The sequence below is a fragment of the Vanessa atalanta genome, chromosome 26, assembly GCF_905147765.1.
Source record: "Vanessa atalanta chromosome 26, ilVanAtal1.2, whole genome shotgun sequence".
In the NCBI taxonomy this organism is placed as follows: Eukaryota; Metazoa; Arthropoda; class Insecta; order Lepidoptera; family Nymphalidae; genus Vanessa; species Vanessa atalanta.
This window is the reverse complement of record NC_061896.1, coordinates 6,519,704-6,542,980: the sequence shown is the minus strand read 5'-3', so window position 1 is coordinate 6,542,980 and position 23,277 is coordinate 6,519,704. Positions and strand designations below refer to the sequence as shown.

Here is a 23,277-nt window from a genome sequence, read left to right as displayed (position 1 = left end):
ATATAAAAAAAAAATTGTAACGATACTATCGAATATACCGATAGTACCGAATAAACAGATAGCATGGAGAGCAATAATATTACAAATTTTATTCATTTTTATACAAACTTACTAATACAATTATCTATATTATAAATACTAAATTAATTACGTTTGTCTTTCTTTCACGGTCAAATCACTGAACCGGTTTCGATGAAATTTAGTGTGAAGCAAGCTTAAACTCTCAAGGAAATAATATATTTTTTAAGTCTAACACCTACGACCTTTATTCCCAACACACAGGTAAAACTAGATATGATAAATAATTTTATGGCGAATGCTTGTCATACAACCGACCCTAAAAGGCAAGCATAGCCTTAGGTGACACCTAGTATTTCAATCAATAAATTATATTATCTATATTAAGTTTAGTTTGTTTTGCACACAGTCGAATGAGATACATCGTTAGCTTCACGGTGTAAATAAGTTACAAGTAAAATGTATTAATTTATTCCAGACGCACTGATAAAAACAACAATATCATTTGTAAGAAGGTAGTTCTCGTCTTTCTTTATGGTGATTTCCTCACGATTAAACGAGGCGTGTAATAAATTATTAATCAAGCGTTAAAGTTGAAGCTGCACGGTGCCATCGGCACGAGCTGGCTTGTCTTATCGCCGAATTTCAATTACATATACATTCAATGGACCATATACAAAAAATAGTTATTAAACTTATCTTTATATTAATACGTGAAGCAATAACTTTGTACCAGTTTTTTACTAAAAAAGACGCGGACTGAGGTGTATGATTTGACACTATTGAAGTTTATGTGGAGTAGGAATGCAGAAAGCTAATATTTTAATAAAATATGCATTAGCAATACAATAATATAATAAACAAATAATTACACACACTACGATACATATACAGGTTTATCTACATAATATACATGCATACGAAGCCATAACATATATAACCATTCAGCTTCACAGATTCGGATAAAAACGAAAGGTTTTTGTGATTCTGAAGATATTTTGTTTAAACAAGTATATCTATACTTGTTTAAAATATAACTCCAATATAATGCTGCAGGAGTTACCACAGTCTCGCGACTTTGCTTTCACGATATTATTTATTTCTTATTTTTATCTCATCTTTAACTGAAAATAAGATAAATATATTATTTTGTAACTAACTCGCCGATTTTAAGAGTTAAAATTTACTTTGATTTATAATATAACCACATGCTAAAATTTTATTTTTTAGTAATAAAAAAATTGCTACCGTCTTGTGATGGATGGTACCATAATGATCATGAAATAATTGTTCGAGTGTAGTACTACTATTATAACGCCACACAGCAATTAATTGGGACATAACATCTTTATTCCAATGGTAGGTGGCACCTTAATAATGTAAGAAATTATCATTATCTTATTTATTACTAATGTGTGGTGACCATACGTGGTCCTTTGTCAGCTTTCTTATTTTAAATAACAATAAAAATCTATCTAATAATTTTAATTTGGTCACCCTATTCTCTCCTAATTTCAAATCACCTTTAACATTTAGCCCGTAAGGGCGTAGATTGCATAGCAATCAATTTCATTTATAATTATCGTAAATTTACTGACAAGCAAGAATGAATCTTAACGCTTGTTCACAATGATCAATTACGCAAAACACATTAATTACGACTGCACTGTGTTTTGTTTATTAGTGATTATGCTATTTGGACTTTACGTTTTAACTATAAGAGCTATTTTTGTTCAGCTAGTATTTATAAACAGCTGACACATGCAACTTTAAAAATAGGTGCCTCCAGCGTCATTATGAAAATTTGTTTATTTTTTTTTTCCTTAAATAACTTTTTTCTATTAAATGACTGAATGAATTTTTTTTTGTATTTAAATTGTTTTTTCTTAAATTTTTATTACAATGAAAGTATCTCAATTCATAAGTCATAATTAAGAAATATTTTACTACTGTTATTAAGATTACAAGTTAAGAGTAAAATCTCTTTTGACATTTAAATATATTTTTTATAGATGATTCGATTCATATAGGGAAAAGGTCCAAATTTGTTCAGTCGATTTTTTGTGGCCAAAAATGTATTTATTTTGTACATTCTGTACAACTATATGAAAAAGATAGCCTAGATAGCCCAGTGGTTACAACGCGTGCATCATTACCGATGATTCTGGGTTCAAGCCCAGGCAAGCACCATTGAATATTCACATGCTTAATTTGTGTTTGTTGTAAGGAAACCTGCATGTGTCTAATTTAAACGAAATTCTGCCACATATCTGTCCACCAACCCGCATTAGAGCAGCGTGATGGTACATGCTTCAAACATTCTCCTCAAAGGGAGAAGAGGCCTTACCGCAGCAGTGGTAAATTTGAAGGCTGTTAATTTTATGTGTGTATATGAAATAGATGTATGTATGTAGGTCACAGAACTACTTGGCCTTACACTTGAGGCCAATCAAGAGAACAATCAAGTTTTACATGACGAATACTTTGATTCTACTCTCACATGACTTACGTGTTCACATCTAACATGGCTATGGACGTATGTATTACATAACATGTACTCCACATAACCATTAGAGCTAATCGCGTAAACCTCTAGCGTTACAGTAATCTAGACGCCGCGTTAGGTTACCCGACCCACGAGTTTTGTACAGTCGGTCATGTGTGATATCGTCTGTGGTATTGGTGATTATGAATCTAGTTTAAATACATTAAATGTTCGAGCTGAATGAAAAGAAATTTTTTAAATGTAATTTTATTTAATTTGCATTAATACATTCGTTATACATTTACTTAGTGACAGGTCTTTGTACAAGCCCGTCTGGTTATCAACTCATAAAATAGTCATTACATTAGCATCCTGTTAATTTCCCACGGGTGGGCTAAGGCCTCCTCTCCCTTTGAGGAGAAGGTTTGGAGCATATTCCACCACGCTGCTCCAATGCGGGTTGGAGGAATACACATGTGGCAGAATTTCGTTGAAATTAGACACATGCAGGTTTCCTCACGATGCTTTCCTTCACCGCCGAGCACGAGATGAATTATAAACACAAATTAAGCACATGAAAATTCAGTGGTGCCTGCCTGGGTTTGAACCCGAAATCATCGGTTAAGATGAACGCGTTCTAACCACTGGGCCATCTTGGCTCTTATATTTATAAAATATAAAACAAATAATTATATTTTTTTTTTATTAGAAAATGCGTTACTATCTATTTTTAGCCTAAGTTGGATTTTACAAGCACTTTTACAATACAATTTTACGGGATTGTGTTAATGTTAAGCTACCACCTGTTCGCAATATAGATTTTACATTTTGATTTTAAATTTTGATTGGCGTTTCAAGTATTTTTCAGTTCTAAGTCTACCTTGGAATAATAGTGCAAATAAATAATAGAATCAGTACTAGTGTATACATACGTTCATAAAGGAAATCTTCGTCTCGTTTATTTAAATGTTTTACGTAACACTAGCCGTGAATTCATTGTACAAACAAACAAGACGCCAGATCTTGATTTACGTAATATAAATAGTAACTGATCATTCGTAAACGCCTTCAATAAGTAACATTCATCACGAAACGCTGAACACAATTGATTTGTATTCAATGTATGATCGAATACTGATTCCACCTGAAGATGGCTATTTTATTTTTTTATTTAATAGTTCAACGGACCCGCAAATAGGCCTGATGTTAAACGGTTACAACCGCCCAAAAACATTCGCACTGTCAGTAAGCATTCCTTACATCGCCAATGCGCCACCAGCCTTGGGACTAAGATGTTATGTTGTGCTGTTTAGCAGAAGAAAAATCTACCCCCGCTTGTAATCTAATACTTATTTTTATGGCATAGGTAGGAATGACAAATACGCCACCTGATTCTGGCGTCGTCAAACAAAACGCCCACGCAGTACTATCACCTTGCAAAACTTTAAACAAAAGCAAAGTAGAGAGAAAACCTGTATCGTGTCGTAAGCGATGACATTTCGCTATATAGGTTTCCACAAGAAGAGAGTGGAGCCTGTAATCTCGACCGCACCTATCAATCTCTACCGTGTCTTCTCCATCGCACGTGACATTGGCGAAATAATCTGTCCATTTTTGGCACAAATAAAAGCAAAAAAAAAAAAAAAATGAGTGTTTGAATGAGTTTTTAACATTATCTTAAATGTGGGATAAGATACGATTGGAAATCAGGTTGAGGAGCAACGGCGTTTCGAAGAGTCTTACTCTGGCAATAACTACTTCATAGCAACCAAAGGCTATTGAATACCCGGACCAAAAAATACCCAGTAACTTTTATTCGATGCACTCATGATTATACAGGCTGTCCCGGAATGCGACGTCAAGCCGGTACCGGGTGATAGGCCAGGTCATAACAGTTTTAAAGCTACTTGCCCAACTAGTATAGTACATTTATTTTTCAGTGGAGTCAGTTGAAATTGAACGAAAAATTCAATTTCACTTTTGATATAAGAATAATGTGTAATTTTCTTTCAAAATTGAGGAGTTAGGTTAAAATTTTAGACTACTAGCTACAGAAGCATTACTCAGGGTTAAAAAAAATAAAAATAAAGTGGAAATTTGTAAAAATGGGAAGTGAAAATGCATCAAAGGACGTTTATTTTTGTTTTTTTTTTTAAATGGTCATAATTTTTAAAATACATCACCTTTATAATAAATATCACCCGGTACCGGCTTGACCACGCATTCCGGGACACCTGTATATTGTGCCTATCAATGTACCTAATATCTATTGTCGTATGAGCTTTTTGCATTTACAAATCGCTCATTGGTCGAAATTCAACTGTAATTATTTGTTAATACAAATGAGACTTAAGATCATAGTATACGATAAGTACATTCTTTCAAATTCCAAATATTTCATATTTGGTAACACATCGTGAGGAAACTTGCATGTGTCTAATTTTAACGAAATTCTGCCTTGGAGCAGCGTGTTCGAATAAGCACGAATCCTTCTCTTCAAATGAGAGGAGCCCTTAGCCCAGGAGTGGGACATTTATAGGCTGTTACTGATATTATATTGTAATTCGTAGCACAATTAGTATAAACATTTTAGTTCACTGCGCTCAGTTTCTATATTCATTTTAACGAATGCCAAATCTCAAACTCCTCTGTGCACGGAACATGCTTCAAAAGGATACAGTTTTTTCTTTACCTATTAATATATTTGGAAAGTTAGATCAAGCCACTTAAAAGCCATAAAACCTATTTTGGAATCTACCACAATCAATATATTATACTAATAGTCGTTTGCCCTTTATTTTTTTTTTATGATATAAATAGGCGAACAACTAATCAGGCCACCTGATAAGTGGTCGCCACCACACGTAGACATAGCGCTACTTTACTACCAAGAAGTTATGTCCTTTGTGCCTGCAGTTACACTGCCTCACTCAAACTTTAAATCGTAACACAACAATACTAAGCATTGATGTTTGGCCGACAATATCTGTTGTACAAGTAACACAGCCAGGCTTAAACAAAGCCCTACTACCAAGTAAAGGCCGTGACTGACTATCAAGACACAGACAAAGCACTGAGTCCAGATAGATTGCTGAAATTTTAAACATAGGTCTATTGTATAACGAAAGGATTATTGATAATCATAACTTAAGGGGGGGAGGGGAATTGAATAAATATCTTTGTATGAATTTTACCCGTACAAAGTTGGAACGAACTGCCTATTTAACATAATTCCTAAAACAAAGTAATACCAAATCATGCAAATATTCGGTACCGTTTAAAATTCCACAAACGCCATCGATGATATCATATTGACGTAACCATTGCTCGACTCGAATATTCAATAGCTTTCAAATGCCTAGCAGACGGTGAATACGGTCCGTCGAATAGTTAACATTGTATTATTATCAAATACGACATGTATACAAAGCTTTAAAATTACCAAAATAAATCTTATGCCTCATTTCTGACGAAGGTTGTCCAAAACTTCCTGCTTGTCGCTATTCTTGTAATGTCTCGTTACGGATCATTTAAAATTGTTACGTTTTTGTCTAAACGAATATTTTGAAATTATATTAGAACGCGTGCATCTTAACCGATGATTGCGGGTTCAAACTCAGGCAAGCACCACTGAATTTTCATGCGCTTAATTTATGTTTATAATTCATCTCGTGCTAGGTGGTAAAGAAAAACATCGTGAGGAAACCTACATACATGTGTCTAATTTCAACGAAATTCTGCCACATGCGTATCCATCAACCAGCATTGGAGCAGCGTGGTGGACTATGCAAACCTTCTCAAAGGGAGAGGAGGCCTTAGCACAGCAGTGGGAAATTAGCAGATTGTAAAGTTAATGTTTTAATGTTGAATATTGTCAGGTAGAAGCAATCTGTCACCTGAAACTGTGTTGAACAGTTAGTACTCTTTAAGTATATTAATTAAACTTTACGAGTTTGTACGTCCTGAGTGAATATGTGGTGTTTGTTTTTCAGATCAAGGGAAATATGAAGAATTATACATATAGGATATAGCTTCTTAATTTTTAAAAGGCAGACACGCTGGAAAATTATTGGTAATTTGTCTCTACCGCCTGTAGATATTGATTCTTACAGTACATATTAGCCATCTCATAAATCGTGAAAACGCCACCAACTTTGGGAACTAAGATATTATGCCCCTTCAAACTGGAACACAACTTTTTAAACTGGAGACTCAGACGGGCTTACCAAACCGCACTCAACCACCAAGTTGCAAAAAATACTTAAAAAGATAACATTTATTCAACCAACTAGTACCACCTATTTTGAAATACCATGATTATCAGTTTTTACTGAATTGAATATATTCCTAATGTAGCTCCAAATTTATTACAAAGCCTGTGTTAGGAGTGGGGTATAACAATAACACAGTACTCACAGTACCACAAACTAACCACATTTGAATCAGGTATTTTCACATCACTAGGTGGCTTAACATCTATGAGCTTGACTGCCTCGTTGGTCCCAAGGTCCTGGTATTAGGTAAAAGGAATTGGATTTCTGTACAATAACTTTCACTTGAACATTTCGATCAGAGTAAGTTGCAACCCCATCAGGCCTTAACTAAAATACAAAGGACCGATTCGGTAGTTACGCCCTGCAGTTCACCAGTCTATTTAAGAAAAACCGCCTGGACGAAGTCGGTCAGGAAGACGTCATGATACCGATAATATAGATATAATATATATAGATAGACTTCTAAGAAAATATAATTGTTTTAAAATCAAATGCATAATTTACACACATTATATGTTACTTAAACTATAATGTCGTATGTAAATCACCGGATGTTTACAGATTAACGTAGGATATTCGATTAGATAACATCCTTCTTGTATTGCACTTGACTCATCTAGAATACAAACGAACGATAATAATACTTAGAGATTTGCACGAGATAATGCCGATTCAGTTGAGATTCGAATGACATCATAACTGTTCAGTCGATCATTGTAAAATTTAACACACACATTATAAGGAAGAAATGACAAAATTGTACATAACTCATGTAATATCATATAAATTGCCAAGTATCTAATATGTTTAACAGTAAACGCAGCACTGTTCGGCGAAGGCCACCCATCCTTAGTAGCTGCTCTGTATTGGAAGACAAATTCAAACACATAGTATACGGTATGCCTACAATTACATTGGATGAACAGGGGTCAATTCTACTAAAATACAACATTCATGAACAGATTCAGAAACACATAGTATACGGTATGCCTACAATTACATTGGATGAACAGGGGTCAATTCTACTAAAATACAACATTCATGATCCTTGCCAATTATATTCCCGATCCAACTTCAACTAGTCCTTACAAAAACCAACCTCAGCTCAATCTCTTAACTGAGGTATTCTACTCATTTATTTCGGTTACGTTACGTTACGGTTATATCGATCTAACTTCAAAATTGAAAATATACTTTATTCAAGTAGGCTTTACAAGCACTTTTGAATCGTCATTTAACAAACTATATTAAGTGAAGCAACCCCCAGTTCGGAATGCAGATTCTACTTAGAAAAACCGGCAAAAAGCTCAGTAGTACTCTTACTCGACATTTAAAAATACAAAGGTATATTAATTACAATTATAGATATTGATAACACATCCTGCCTGGAAGTCAACGAGAATTAGCTCCACGCTTTTTATCATATATAAAATCTTGTATTGTATAATATGCCTTCTTTACCAATGTATCGAGCGAATCGCAACTGGATCGTTGTGTTAGTAGGATAGGAAAACTGATGGACGGCAACGAGAAACGTATCAAAAACTAACAAATTGTTAGTGAAATTAGCTCTCTGAATGGAAATCAATGAAAACGAACTCCATGCTTCTTTCTGTTCCTATTATTATTGTATGGTATACAAATAAATAATAAATATTAAACAACATCACATACATTACTCTGATCCCAATGTAAGTAGCTAAAGCACTTGTGTTATGGAAAAACAGGATTAACGACGGTACCACAAACACCCATACCCATGACAACATAGAAAACTAATTAACTTTTCCTACATCGACTCGTTCGGGAATCGAACAAGGAACCTCGGTGTGACGTACCCATTAAACACACCACTCAACCACGGAGGGCGTCGACACGGATACAAATATAAATATTTGTAGATAAGTAAGTGATCACACTGTGGTTTAGATACAATTTTGAATAGAGCTCATACCCTAACTTTACACATATTTGGCAGTTCGTTTACTAGGTCGTACGGCTGAGTTCGAGACCGTCTGGATAGGTACCACCCAATCATAAGATATTTTGACGCCAAATAACAATACTTAGTATTGTTGTGTTTCAATTTAAAGGATGAGTGAGCCAGTGCGACTGCGGTCACAAGGGACAAGGCATCTTAGCTCCTGAAATTGGTGGCGCAAAGGTTTATCGCAAGATATATGTAAAAAAAGGTCGAAACATATTTCATTAATTATTAATTAAATTAGTCGAGTAGCAATCTAAATTTCAATTCAGTGAACCAAATTAACTGAATTAGATGAATTCACGTCTCTATTAATATGATAACGCGCTGCACGTCCCAATTCCGTATGGCTGAAATAAGGATTAGATAATTATACACATTCATCTTGATCCATTCACTCATTCAGTATGTTGAAATATTGATATATAGAATACATTACATACAGAACGTAATAGATTTGAACGCAGTATTTATGTACTTTAAACGTTTAAAATTAATTGTATGAAAAGATGTAAATATAATTGTAAAAAAGCAAAGGCAACCGTTATTCTAAATTCAAACAGCATTTAAAAATAAGATTTAATTATATAAGCAATACAAATACACAAATTGTGTTTATTAATAAGGATTGATGATGTGTGATAAAATAAAAATAAAAAAACGAGTTATTTTTGTTATTTATTTAAGTCATTTTGGCGACCTCTTCAATACTGGATGTTTTAGTTTTGACCACGTTCGATTCAATAAGTTCGAAGTCAAAATATGAAATATTTTGACGTACTCTATAGTCTATTTTAAACGGTTTAAACAGATAGATAAATTTCATATCAATCGGAGTAGTAGTATTTACGCGAATCGAGGAAAAATAATCAACCTCTTATAACTAAAGTATATAGTCATTTATCAGGCAAAGCGATATAAAAAACAACGTAACATATTCATATCAACGAGTACGCAAAATGATCTCGCATAGATATTACTTAACTTTTATAAGACGTTCATTTCTATTGATTGTAATAAAATTATTGACCATTATAAATGAACAACTTATCTTCAAGCTGTTCCACTAGCCTTTCCTAGTTTTAGTTAACTTAGATACTGACCAATTGACTAAAATTGCCTAAATTTATTCGATAACTTATATCTTCTTATTAAATAAAAATAAACGTTTGTAAATTTGTCTTCTATGCACTCCTAAATTATCATCCGATTTAACGAAATCTCAGTGAGGTGGTTTGCATATACCAGCAAAGGGCCTGATGCAAAAAGAGACTTGAGTTTATCTTGTTTCTTGATGTTTTTCTTTCACTATAAACGTTTTGCAGACGCAATTATATACTCGTCGTAGACAAATTCAATAAACAAACTTATAGAAACTAACTTTAAGGTGGTATTATCATCAATACAATTATTTAAGAGAGCATTTTCTAGAAACATCCAACAGACATACCAAAAATTAAACACAAAACTTTCTTATCACAAACCGTTGGAGCGTAACAGAGAACTGGGATAATTACACAAACGATATGCGTATCTCATGGCGATGCTCAATAAAGAGTAGAAAAAGTAGCTTTATCCAAACGCGGCGAGTTGAATGTAAACAACAGTGACTCAGGAGTCGACGACGATACTTTCCCTGTAAATGATTCAGAAAACACGAATATACAGTTAATTACATCTGCCGTAACGTCATTTAATTTGATCGTAAATTTCGCACAAGATGCCGTACATGTAGTGAGCAATGTTGCTTTTATATACATTCGGATACGATAAATATTATAATTACAGACGAATTTATTACAGTGGCCGATACATGTGAATCTTAACCTGAGATTGACGGATGAAACCGGACAATAATAATAATTTATCTGCAAGTTGGTGAAGGAAAACAATCTGAGGAAACGTGCATGTTTATAATGAAAATGTGCCTAAATGTTGCATTTACACCAAACTGCATTGGACCAGCATAGTAGAATTAGCACCTTTGAATTGTCCATATGAGTCAATGTATAATATCTCTTTACATTACGAACATTTTTTCGAACAACCTCTTTATAACGAATTATCAACTATCAAGAAAGTATAAGTAAATACCTCTAATTAACGGATTTTGTTACCCAATACTACAACCTTTATATAAAGTTACATCCGAAAATTTTTGTTACCTACCTAATTGTTTTTAAATAGAAAATACATACAGTCATTTGACAAAAGTGTGTTATCATTTAATAGTAGAAATTGTACACTATAACAAGATGAGTACGTAATGTTGAGGTGAATGATAGAAATAGAGCTATTTTTTTACCTCTTTATAACGAATTTTAGACCAACCTAACCTCAACATAACAAACCTCAGTTTAACGAATTACTTGATATAACGAATATTTACTTGTACCCTTCCGATTTATTATATAAAAAATACAATACAATTTCGTAACTAACAAAGATTTAATATGATTTCTCCAATTAATTTAAAACCGTAATGAATCATTCGTTTCGTTAATTTTAGACAAACTAAAATACCAAAACATACGCTATCCGACTATCATTCCTTCGTCACAGTGCGCGCTGGCAAAGAATAAAATAAACACAAGATAAACATCAAAAGCGGGTATTTTGACGCCTCACTTAATACAAAGAGCTCCGTAAATGTCACTGTAAATCAAAATTAAATTTAAATGTCAAGTCGTTTACGTAGCGTTCGATTTTTAAAATGCATCACCGAATTATATATAATTTAATAACAAAAATAACACCTATTTAAAAAAAAAACTGAATTTTGGTAAAACATTACAGTACGTGTTTCCGATTTGGTGCAAATATTTAAAGAATAAAAACAGCATTGGGATTATTCATTTACCATAATATATCTGAATATCGATTACACGCATAAAAAATATATCACATGTTTCAAAACAAGGTTTAACAATATACAGCAGTGCAAATATTATAAAATAAAACACAATCAGCAATAAACACAAAACTAAACAATTAAAAAAAAAAATGTTACAAACGAGAAAAAATATTATAATGTAAAATGTTTTCGCGCGCATTTGTTCCATTCCGTGCCTTCTCCGCCCTACGTGACATTGTTAATAACCTGTACCGATTCTCTTAGCTATAATTAAAAGCCAATTACAGAATTCGATTTAATTGCTTGGACATTCATCCTACGAAATATTATATTACGAAATTAATTAAATTTGTTGAAATAAAATTCATATTGCAAATATCACCTACCAGTTTACCATAATAACCGGACGAAATTGTGCACAGTATAATATATCACGTATATTTAATCTATACTGGTGAAAATCGGACATTTTCCTGCCTGTACATGCACCAATGTTATATCATGTGTCAATGATCATAGTGATCGGTTGTAAGTATGTGGCGCCATCTACCAAACAGTTACAATAAATTGAATAGTCTACTGTCCAAAGCTGCTCCATAAACATTAGAGATCCATATAATAATATTATAAATGCGAAAGTAACCTGATGGCAAGTGGTTACCACTGCCCATAGACAATATTAACCATTCCTTACATCGCCAATGCGCCACCAACCTAGGGACCTAAGATGTTATGTCCCTTGTGCCTGTAAGTACATTAGCTCAATCGTCCTTCAAAACGGAACAACAACACTGCTGTTTGGCGGTAGAATATCTGATGAGTGGGTGGGACCTACCCAGAAGGGTCAGCACAAAGCCCTACCACCAACGAAGGTCTATTGCTCCTGCCAAACACAACCGAATTTAAAACAAGCTTGAACTCCAAGGAAGGACATAGTCTGCTTTTTTCCCCAACACCTGACGACCAAAACCTAAAACGCCAGCAAAGCCACGGACAACAACTAGTAAAACAAATGTGCTAACTTTCATGGTAATTGATCAAGCGGCATCGAAGTCTATTAATCACGAATAGACATACTGACATCCATATAAGATATGTATTATGTTTCACGCTTAAATAATAAATTGAACTCTCCAATTGAACAATTATTATTAAAATTTTTATTAGTCATTCGTAAAGTTCAAAGACCAGATCGAATTTCCATCGCTAGCCATTAATCCGCTCTACACTCTACGCTTATCTGATCTTTGAACACAGCCAGGAATAGTGAGTTCGTTGACCCATAGTTGCATCAATTCATGTTAATTGTTACTGCAGTCGGTCAACTGTTTACCAACTTTGATGTTTGCTTCCTCTCAAATGTTATGTTTCAAATGAGATAAACATCTCGTGCGCTTTCAAGATTGAAAAACGTTTTATAGCTCGAATATTTAGGACTACTGGTTGCTATTTGATGTTGGATATATTTTGAGTTTCATTTAAACATTTTATTAGTTTGGGTTAAACTTTTCGTGTTTTTAAAAAGGTTGGTTAGAAATATGTGAATTATATTTTCATTTATATGCACGTTTCCAAAAAGAAGGTTTTTGTCAATTAAGTATTTAATAGTATAGGAATTTCTTTTATTAATTTTAAAGTGTACTCCATCCTCATAAGCCGCAGTCAGATTCTATCCACCGCTGGGGATAGGCCTTGGCCTTTTTGTCCGAGGATTGGCCTCAAGGTCTTAACCAGGTTCCGCCCACGGCTTTTGCAATGTCATCTACCTTGCTGTTGCACGACCGATGTTTTTGAATCCAGGTCTTAAACACCATTTAATTGTCGCCTTACTCCACCTGTCTGTTTTTTCTCTGAGCGTTGATGGTGATGCTGATGCGTCATTGTTGTTTTGACGATAGCTTTTATTTTAACTAAGGCTTTCTAAACACCCCGTTTCAATAAAATTTGTCGATTAAGCATCAAAACAATTTCTACATTACGTGTAAAACATTTTCTTCAGAACTCTCAGAATATTTTATTAAGCAAAGTAACATTCAAACCTGTTCATAAACAATGTAAACCACAAAATAAAACTGAAATAAAAACTTATTTTCGAGAAGACCATATTAATATATCTCTTTAAATGAAACCTCTACTCAGAGGTTTTTTTTCGTTTCCTTGTTTTACATTTCGTACAATTCTTTTAAACGTTAAAATTATTTATGTCGACATCAATTTATACATTTCCGCGGTCGCTATTCGGGGAAGACGACGTACGTGCCTCACAATTATATGTACATAGCTTGTAAAACGTTTAAATATCTTATATATTAATAGCGTCAGCCGATTTTTGTCTCAGTGATTACGGGACGATAGCTGCACGTAGAAGATCTATCGATCGTCTATGGTCTTATTTTGATGAGCTCCAGCCGTAGATTTACAGAAAATTGAAAAGAGGATTCTTGATTTAAATTTACTACTTTTGTACAGACGACGTCAATTTACAATGAAATGAAATCAAAACAAAACCTGTCATAGGTTTCGAAATTCCTAAAAATCTGTTGAATAAACGTGTAGTCTCGCGGGCGACCAGTTTATTATTTAAACACAATGTTGCCTTTATAATTTATAGTTACTACATACTATATACATACTGTTATTATAATTCATCCGCGTCCTTGATCGCGTGTTAGGTCGTTGGCTTTAGGTATAAAAAAAGTAGCATATGTCCTTCGGGTTCAAAGCTTACTCCATACAAAATTCGGTTCAATGATTTAGCCTTCAAAGCGTAACAGACTTGCAGACTGACAAAGTTACTGTCGCGTTAATAATATTAGACATTATTTACATTCATTATAAATTTTATTTCTTAATAGTTTATTCTCAATTATAACTTTTAAAAAGAAAAAGTATTAGTCTAAAATGATCCAATTAGCCTGTTAGCTATACATGAAGCAAATTTAGCAAGTTTTCTCACGATGTTTTCCTTCACCGCTGAACACGAAATTAATTACAAGTAAAATTCATTCTTACGCGGGTTAGAACCACCAATATTTTGTTAAGATTCAAATGTTCTTACTACTGGGCCACCTCGGCTCTTTTAACATTAATAACATTGTTAAATAATCAGTTTTTAAGGTAAAATTAACACATCTTAGATCAAAATATTCCCACCATTTTGCCTGGATCGTTCATCTTCTCTTTGTTTAAAAATAAGACATAAATTATCTCAATAATATATCACATGACAGAGTCACATGTTCATATTTATGGCTTCCGATTTCCAACCTTGTAGAACCTTGTCGCAATGAGATTACACTAACACATGATTCCGAGTTGAATTATAGACATAGGCGAATAATTGACAAACGCGCTCGAAAATAGCTTAAAGTACTATTTAAAATATTTTAATATTATATCTACTCCATAAAATTTTAAAATGACTGATAGGATGAAAACTACAGGATGATTTTGGCTAAATGGAGGATGAAAGATTGGATGAAAGATTGTATGGAATTTCGTCGATAATTTCTGATGTTAGAAATATAAGTTAATGACTTAAAGACATTTGTCAAACGTTTTTAGAAATATCACACTTAAAGAATTTACATCCCGAAGCGGTGGTACCTTAACGATTTATTAATCTTGTTAAAAGACGATGTACCTACTGTCTACTCCTATAAAATAGGTATTTATATAATATAGGACTGAGTGAATGAAATGATTATTTAGATATTATCATTCCAATCACTCAATCACGGCTGAGTGGAGTGAAATGAAATTTGGCATACGGATAAATTATGTCATAGATATTACGAGATTGTTTTACGTTTATGTTACGTATATACATATGTATATAGTAAATTGCTTGTAATTCCAATTTGGGCTTGGACAAATACATTCAATTGGATTCGAAGTTATTTCATCGTCTTTATTATGTGTTTAATCGTTAATTAAATACTTACGCACTTTTTATACATTTTAGTGAGTGAGTGGGCGAATGAATGAGCGAGTGAGTGAGCGAATGAATGAGTGAGTAAGTGAGTGAATGAGTGAGCGAGTGAGTGAGTGAGTGGGTGGGTAAGTATCTACAAATAAAATTGTCAATTAAAATGCAATTTATATATACACTAACCCTTATTGCGACATAACATTAATTGTAAAGTCTCCCCCGTCTTAAGGATCACAAGCACTTGCAGTGCCAGTAGTGTTTTGGCAGTCTCTCTCAGTCTCACTTCCCCCAAAAGAATAACTTTAGGAAACCTATCCTGGGCGCCTTGCCAGTAATCTCAGACTTATCTAATGTCGGCGAGGTGCTCCTTAAAGTAGCACCCTTCCTGGGTTAAGACGGGTCTGTGTGAACTTAAAATTGTCAGTACATACAGTCCTGTAGTATTTTACATGAAAATATCGTTTTTGTTGTCAATATAACATTTTATATTTTTCTGCCCCGTTTCTAGGTGCTAGCTTACACCGCCGTTGATGACGAGATCCTGACTCCTGGCTACAGTCTTCGGGTCGGATCAAAAAAGTAGCTGTATTTTTTGCCGCAAAATTCACAATGGCGGCCTTGGAATTTGGAAGTTATCCAGTGTTAACACTTGTGTATTATAATATGTATGGCATCATTAGATTAATTAAAAACATAAACATTATTATATATAACTATTAATAACAAGTACAACGAATCTGGTCGGCAACAGTTATTTCTAGACATATCAACTATTTACATTGGAATGTCTAAATACCATGAATATTTAAATGTCATTCGAAATTTATTACAAAGTCGAAACATGGTTATAACGAGGCGATCTAAATCTTTCATACGAATATGGACTCAAGGTCTCTGACGTCATCTGTTAATTTGTAACAATACAACGACATTTTAAGCTATTAAAATAAATTGCAAATAGTCCATTATAATGTTACCCATTTAAAAAGTTACATTGATTCATAGCAAGTAAAAGGACAAATAGACAACACGATGGGCAGGGTAAACATTTCATTCTTGAAATGAAAATAATTACAAATAGTCTATTATAACATTACCCATTTAAAGAGTTACATTGATTCATAGCAAGTAAAATGACAAATAGACAACACGATGGGCAGGGTAAACATTTCACTCTTGAAATTAAAATAATCTCAAATAGTCTATTATAACGTTACCCATTTAAAGAGTTACATTGATTCATAGCAAGTAAAATGACAAATAGACAACACGATGGGCAGGGTAAACATTTCATTCTTGAAATGAAAATAATTACAAATAGTCTATTATAACGTTACCCATTTAAAGAGTTACATTGATTAGTAGCAAGTAAAAGGACAAATAGACACCACGGTGGGAAGGGTAAACTCACTCTTGAATTATTGAAAACTTACTTACGGTGATGTGCTATTGATGCATGTATTCAAATATAATAATGATTGTAGTCAATGATTAGAGTTTAGAGTTTGTTCTCACAGAATAGCTGCACTAACTAAAGGAAAAGTCCGCTTTCAAATTGGACGGTTGGTATCGACCATATACTTGGACCGTTATCCTGCATGTTGCACGCTTGCGCATACTGCCATAAAGTCAAAGTCAAAAATCTTATTCAATATAGAAGTGATTACACTTGCTTATTGAGTCTACCACCGGTTCGGAAATTAACACCTCGGACCAGAGAAAAACCGGCGAAAGAAACTCAGCGGGATAAATTATTATTGTTTTTTTAAATTAAAGTTTATACTATAAATTGTATCAACATCGCGGCATCATTCCGACTCATCGTCTCATTTGAAAACGCCCTAAAATAGACGGAGCACGTAGAGCAACTAGAATAAGCCAGCAAGATCATACCACTTCGCCTTCAGTATTAATGAGTTTTTTCGAACAAAATTATTTCTAGTAATGCATAATGTCGTTTTGCATTTCCGTACTATAAAGTAATAACACATTTTTTTTATTTTTCATTAACAGTCTGTAAATTTCCCACTGCTGGGCTAAGGCCTCCCCTTTGAGTGGAGAGGAGAGGGTTTGGAGCATATTCCATCACGCTGCTCCAATGCGTTGGTTGAATACACATGTGGCAGAATTTCGTTGAAATTAGACACTTGCTGGTTGGCTCACGATGTTTTCCTTCACCGCCGAGCACGAGATATAATATCATTTTTTTCTGCTCATGATGTTCATTGCTCATGTAATTTAATTACATACATTGTATTAAATAAATAACCGGTAGTTTGTTATAATTTGTGAAAATTTTCTATTTACTCAATGCGTCGCCAATTAGTATTTAGGAAATTAATTCGTTCCTTGTGCTTGTAATAACACTGGCTCACGAATCCTGCCAACCGGAACGCAATATAAAATATCTACTGTTTTTTTTTTCGTTAGATTACGTTTTAACAATTTACTAAATTGTCTTTATAGTTCACGGTTAGTTATTTCCATAAATAAAAATGAATATTAAGTTCAATCACAACGAGTTCATTTAGGTTCAATAATTTTAAAGATATTTTTTGGCAAATCTTCCTGAGAGATGTCCAGAATTCGGTTTTATATAAAATATTTATTATAATGACTTACAAACCGACTGTTCACGTAAAATTATTATAAATACATTCTGATTTGTATATTTATACTCTTATATTAATCATCTCACACACACTAAGAAAGGTTGTAGGCACTAGCGCCATTCATACAAATACGCGCTGATATCTATTCTTGCATACTAAAATATATACTACCTAAACGGGTTTAACTTGGCGTGAAAATCATAAAACTTTACCATAGCACATAAACCGTCACCCCCAATTTTCCCCCCTCGAGGGGTTACTTAAAAGTAGCTCATCTCCTTCCTGGAACTCAATCTATCTCCATAGGAAATTTTATCTAAATCACAGAGGTAACAGACAGAGTTACTTTTGCATAAATTTATAATGTTATAAAAATAAATAAATACGAAAGTGATTATGTTTATTGTTGCGCTTTTACGTCTTAACTACTTAATCGATTATTATCATTAAAGCACGTTGTCACGTGGTACAGAAAAGGACCTCGGGTAGCACCTGCCTCCCCTCACACGTGCGGGTGAAACCGCCAGCAGAAACTAATATTACATAAAACAGAAGATGGATGAACTTTGCATGGGAGTAACGGAAGACGTAACGAGGGATGAGGTAAATGGTGGGGGGAGAGATTCCGTTGAGTTCGAAAATCGACGCCATGTTCGAAATTCAGTGACTTAAATACTAAATAATGAATCGGTAGCTCTAAATATATTTCCAATGATTACATTTTCGATTCAGATTCGATTTTTAAAAAGATTTTTTTTTTCATAGCAGGGATCCATAAATTTTCCGTTTGTAAAAATTACTTATTCTACGTTAGTATTTATCTATCCTGGGCCACCCGTGCAATAAGCCCTAGTCATGATTGGCACACCAACTCTCCCAGAGAGGGCTCCTCATGTTAACAGACAACATACTGAGTATGATGTTAGATCTGTTCATTAGCATGCTCATTATCCACATATATAGTCTATTCCGATCGAAGAAGCAATAAAGATAAACAAACCTTAGATTTACGTAAGCCACGCGATTTTCCAAAAGCCCAGCTATAGTACCTACCAGTACTAACAGATCTTGATTAATATCTTTATTTGTACCACAGAATTATTCCACTAGACTACTTATATCCACTTTAATCTTACTTCCAAAGTTCCAATACCAGCTCGACGTTTAAAACGTCATTTTTTCCAATGAATATCCATAATTAATATACCTAATAGTTTATGCAAGCGTCAATTCGGTGTCAAATGTTTATTTGACTTCTGTACTGTTTTGGTCGAAATGGACTATATCTATATTTCATATACATATATAATATATATGTTTTAGCTATGTATCTTACACTATACTATACAAAACAATAAATATCAACAGCATTTTTTGTGACCACAAGTAAAACAAAGTACATACAATACACAGCGCTTTCCAAAAATACATTTTGCATTTAAAGCACCTGCAAAAGAAAATTATGGTAAGGCACTTTTGTTTGAACGAATTAAACCAGAAATCGTAGCATTTAATTTACGTAAAGATACAATCACGACAAATAACGAAGGTTACGAGTAATTTCTCGCTCCGCTGACCAACCCCGGATGCATTACATCGAATGACGTACCAAATATAATCGTCCTTACTACATTGTAATAAGGATTAGATTCTCTTTAGCATTTCGTTTTATTTCACACATCTAAATTCACTATCAAATTCCTTGGAAAGGCAGTCTTGTAAGGCGTATATAAAACAGTACTGAAAATTAACGGTTTTGCGACTAACTGGTTATGTTAAAATACGCTAATAGCTTAATCCATAACTATAATAATGTTCGCTGGTTCTTAAATTACATAATTTACAACCATAATCGTATTGAATGAAAACCAGTCTAACAACATTTAGATTCAAACAATCTAAAATAGATTTTCAATACATTGTAATAGCGTTCAATGTTAATTGAAAAGCCGGTTTGCCTTATGATGCGAAACCAATGTCGTTCCTAAACAGTCAAGGTAACTATACTAACCTTAAAGCGCTTCCTTGCTCCCGAACATCGACACCATTGATCGGGTCGTCTGCCCTGGTCGGCAAACCCGACATTTTTCACCAATCAGCGTACGGAACGCAGTCCACCGCCAATCAGAGGCGTTTATCGCGTCATCGTGACACTCGATTAGCCAATCGGGATCATTGTCTGTAAAAAGGCAGTTACGGATTTAAATTCAGAAAGCGAATCAACTGAACATATAAGGCGAAAGGAAAGGAAGTTGTAATCGTAATATAAAACGCCGTTACATAACTGTTTATTAAATATAAATTAGTTTAGGTTGTTTAACATATGTTAAAAGACGCTCGCTTACATAAATATATTTTATTTCTTGATCGGTATGAGCTTCGTAGGGTATAAATATTTCGCAAAGACTGCTGTCAAACGTTATAATCCGAAGCCTTACATTGCTGATTTGTTTCGGCTGGTGAGCAAGACAGTGTTGTTACAAGCTCAAGAAACAACGTAAAATCAGCACGATCGGCGTCGGTATGGCAATGAGTACATTGCCGATATCTAATATTAATTGTCGCCTGCGGCTTCGCTCGCGTTTTAGGGGTTGGTTGTCATGTGTTAGGCAAAAAAGTAGCCTATGTCCTTCCTTGGAGTTCAAGTTTGCTTCATACCAAATTTCGTCAAATTTGGTTAATTGGTTTCACAGTGAAAGAGCGACAGACAGACAGAGTTACTTTCATATTTATAATATTCGTATAGATTAGTATAGATTAGTCTACAGTGTCATAAGACATAAACGACTTAATAGAGCCGTAAATAATTTATGTTCCCCTTTATCTCAAACAATAGGCGAATCGGTCACCCGATGGTATAGTGGTTACTGTTACACTGGCTATAATTGCTTGGTATATTACTCTTAAATAGTTTTGAACAATTATAAAACAATAAACTTATAGTTTCACAAAGTTTAAATACACTCAAATGATACTATAATTGTAGCGACGGTTAAGCCATTTAAATATGATATTATGTGTATTTTACTGTAATGATATCTTTGTTTTTTATGTCAAATCTCATGATGACGAAACCAATATTTTTTTACGAACAGATAAAAATAAATGTTAGCAATAACTTTTGACATAAACTTAAACAAGATATCTGAAATATTAGAAACTCTTTCACTTAAAAACTTCTGTTATCGGTGAGTACCTATTTCCTTACTGACCTTAGCCAGTCTGGTAATTTGGGTTTTCCTCAACACCCTGACAATTTCAAGTGGTAGCAATAAGCTGATATCTGATATAATTGTATTTAATAGGTCATAAATATTGTCTATTACGTTTATTTTTCTTAAATTTTCGTATACAGTTACATTTTATTACACACACTACCATTAAGGTAGTAGTTATTTGATAGGTGTCCCAATTTTATTAGTTTTTCGTCGATCGAGATTACTTAAACAGTAATTATGGCTTGGGGGTTGTATAGGGGGGGTTTACAAATGGTTATCATCTAGACCGTTCTAAGTCTTACTTGGACCCAGTATGTGACCCGGATCTTTCAATGTTTTTGTGTATTAATGACTTAATAATCTTTAAAAAAATATTTGGAGATAAAATCTTTACCCGTAAGAAGTTGAGTCTGATAGTTATGACATACAATATTGAATATCGGACATTTCGATTATAAATACGACTCAAAAAATAATTGAAGCGAGTCGTAAATTATAATTTAAATCGAATAAATTGTTGATCTTGATGTATCGTGGCCTCGTTCGTTGAGCTCATTATAGTCCTGATATATGGGGGTCGACTGCTTTTGTAGTTTATTTAAAACTTTAATATTACAAGCTATAACTATATAGACGATTGATTAACTATTATGAGAAATATAAAAAAAGGTTTTTCTCATGAAATTGTTATCAGTTAGAAATATTTCATGGAATTAACATTTATATGTAGTCAATCGTTACTAATTTTATTTTATTTATTGAAAAGGTTACACTATCAACTTATAACTAAGCACTTAAAATTAATATTTGATGTGGGTAACATTAAAATTGATACGTCTTTAAAGGTGTAAACAACATTGACCTTCAAAAATGTTTTTGATATAGTTTATATAAACCAAACTAAACTATATAAAATACAAAATCAAATTTTAAAAACTAAATAATAATTGAAATTAAGACAACAAAGATAAAAACTATACTGATGAATATAAAAGCAAATTAGAAAATTGAAAAAGGAAAAAACAAAACTTAAATATTTTACTTATTAAGTATGAGATCGAACAATGAGATCTCCGGAATGTTTGACGAAATTAGTTTTATTATTACGAAAGATGTCAATAATGACTTGTCATCTAACGGCGATGACAAGTCATTAAACGAATTCAAGAGTCTGTTAAGTGGTGCATATTTACCTAAATTTGTTTTAGATGTTGTAGTGTTAAAAGATTTTTTAATTGGGCGTCTAGGAATAGCACGAAGCACTGATAAGTTGATATGCTGGATTAATTCAGGCGAAGATATGTCACCATCAATTAGTTTGTATAAGATCAGATAGACTAATGATTCATAAGATATAATTTACTATAAATTAGCTACCCTTCCCGGCTTCGTACGGAGAATATTGAATCTTTAGAAAGTTTATATTAAAGGACAGTCATACAAAGAAAAAATCCTTACTGTTCCGAAAAATGTTTTTATCGGGCCGGGAATTTTCTCGGGCGTACGCAGAACAACTCACCAAAGTTTCATCACAATCGGATGAATGGTTTCACAATACATATAAAACAATTAAAAACATTAATTATTATTTATTATGAAGAAATTATTTTTATCTTACTTGAACTGCATCATTTTCTTACGAAACTTCTTTAACTAGTCTGTCTGTGAGAGAAATTCGAACCTACGATCAACTGTTTCGATTCACATGGTCTATCTGCCCCATCTCGGTTTTAATGACTACTTTTACCTAACACCAATTTCAATACAACCTTGTAACACACACACACAAGGAATCACTAAATACATAACACAAAAGCCGATACTTACGTAAGTGTTAACAATCTCAAGTTGCACGGCTACGTTATTTATTTAACGAACTATGTTTAATTGGAACCGTCTGA

At 33.4% G+C, this 23,277-nt stretch overlaps 1 protein-coding gene across 1 annotated transcript in view; it reads right to left on the bottom strand.

Annotated features, from left to right (window-relative positions):
* Positions 1-23,277, bottom strand: part of LOC125074075 — a 99,044-nt gene that overhangs the window by 46,065 nt on the left and 29,702 nt on the right. The window contains exon 2 of the mRNA XM_047685307.1: positions 20,170-20,337. Within this exon, the coding sequence (XP_047541263.1) occupies positions 20,170-20,243 (74 nt within the window). The 5' untranslated portion in view covers positions 20,244-20,337. The remainder of the gene's footprint in view (positions 1-20,169; positions 20,338-23,277) is intronic.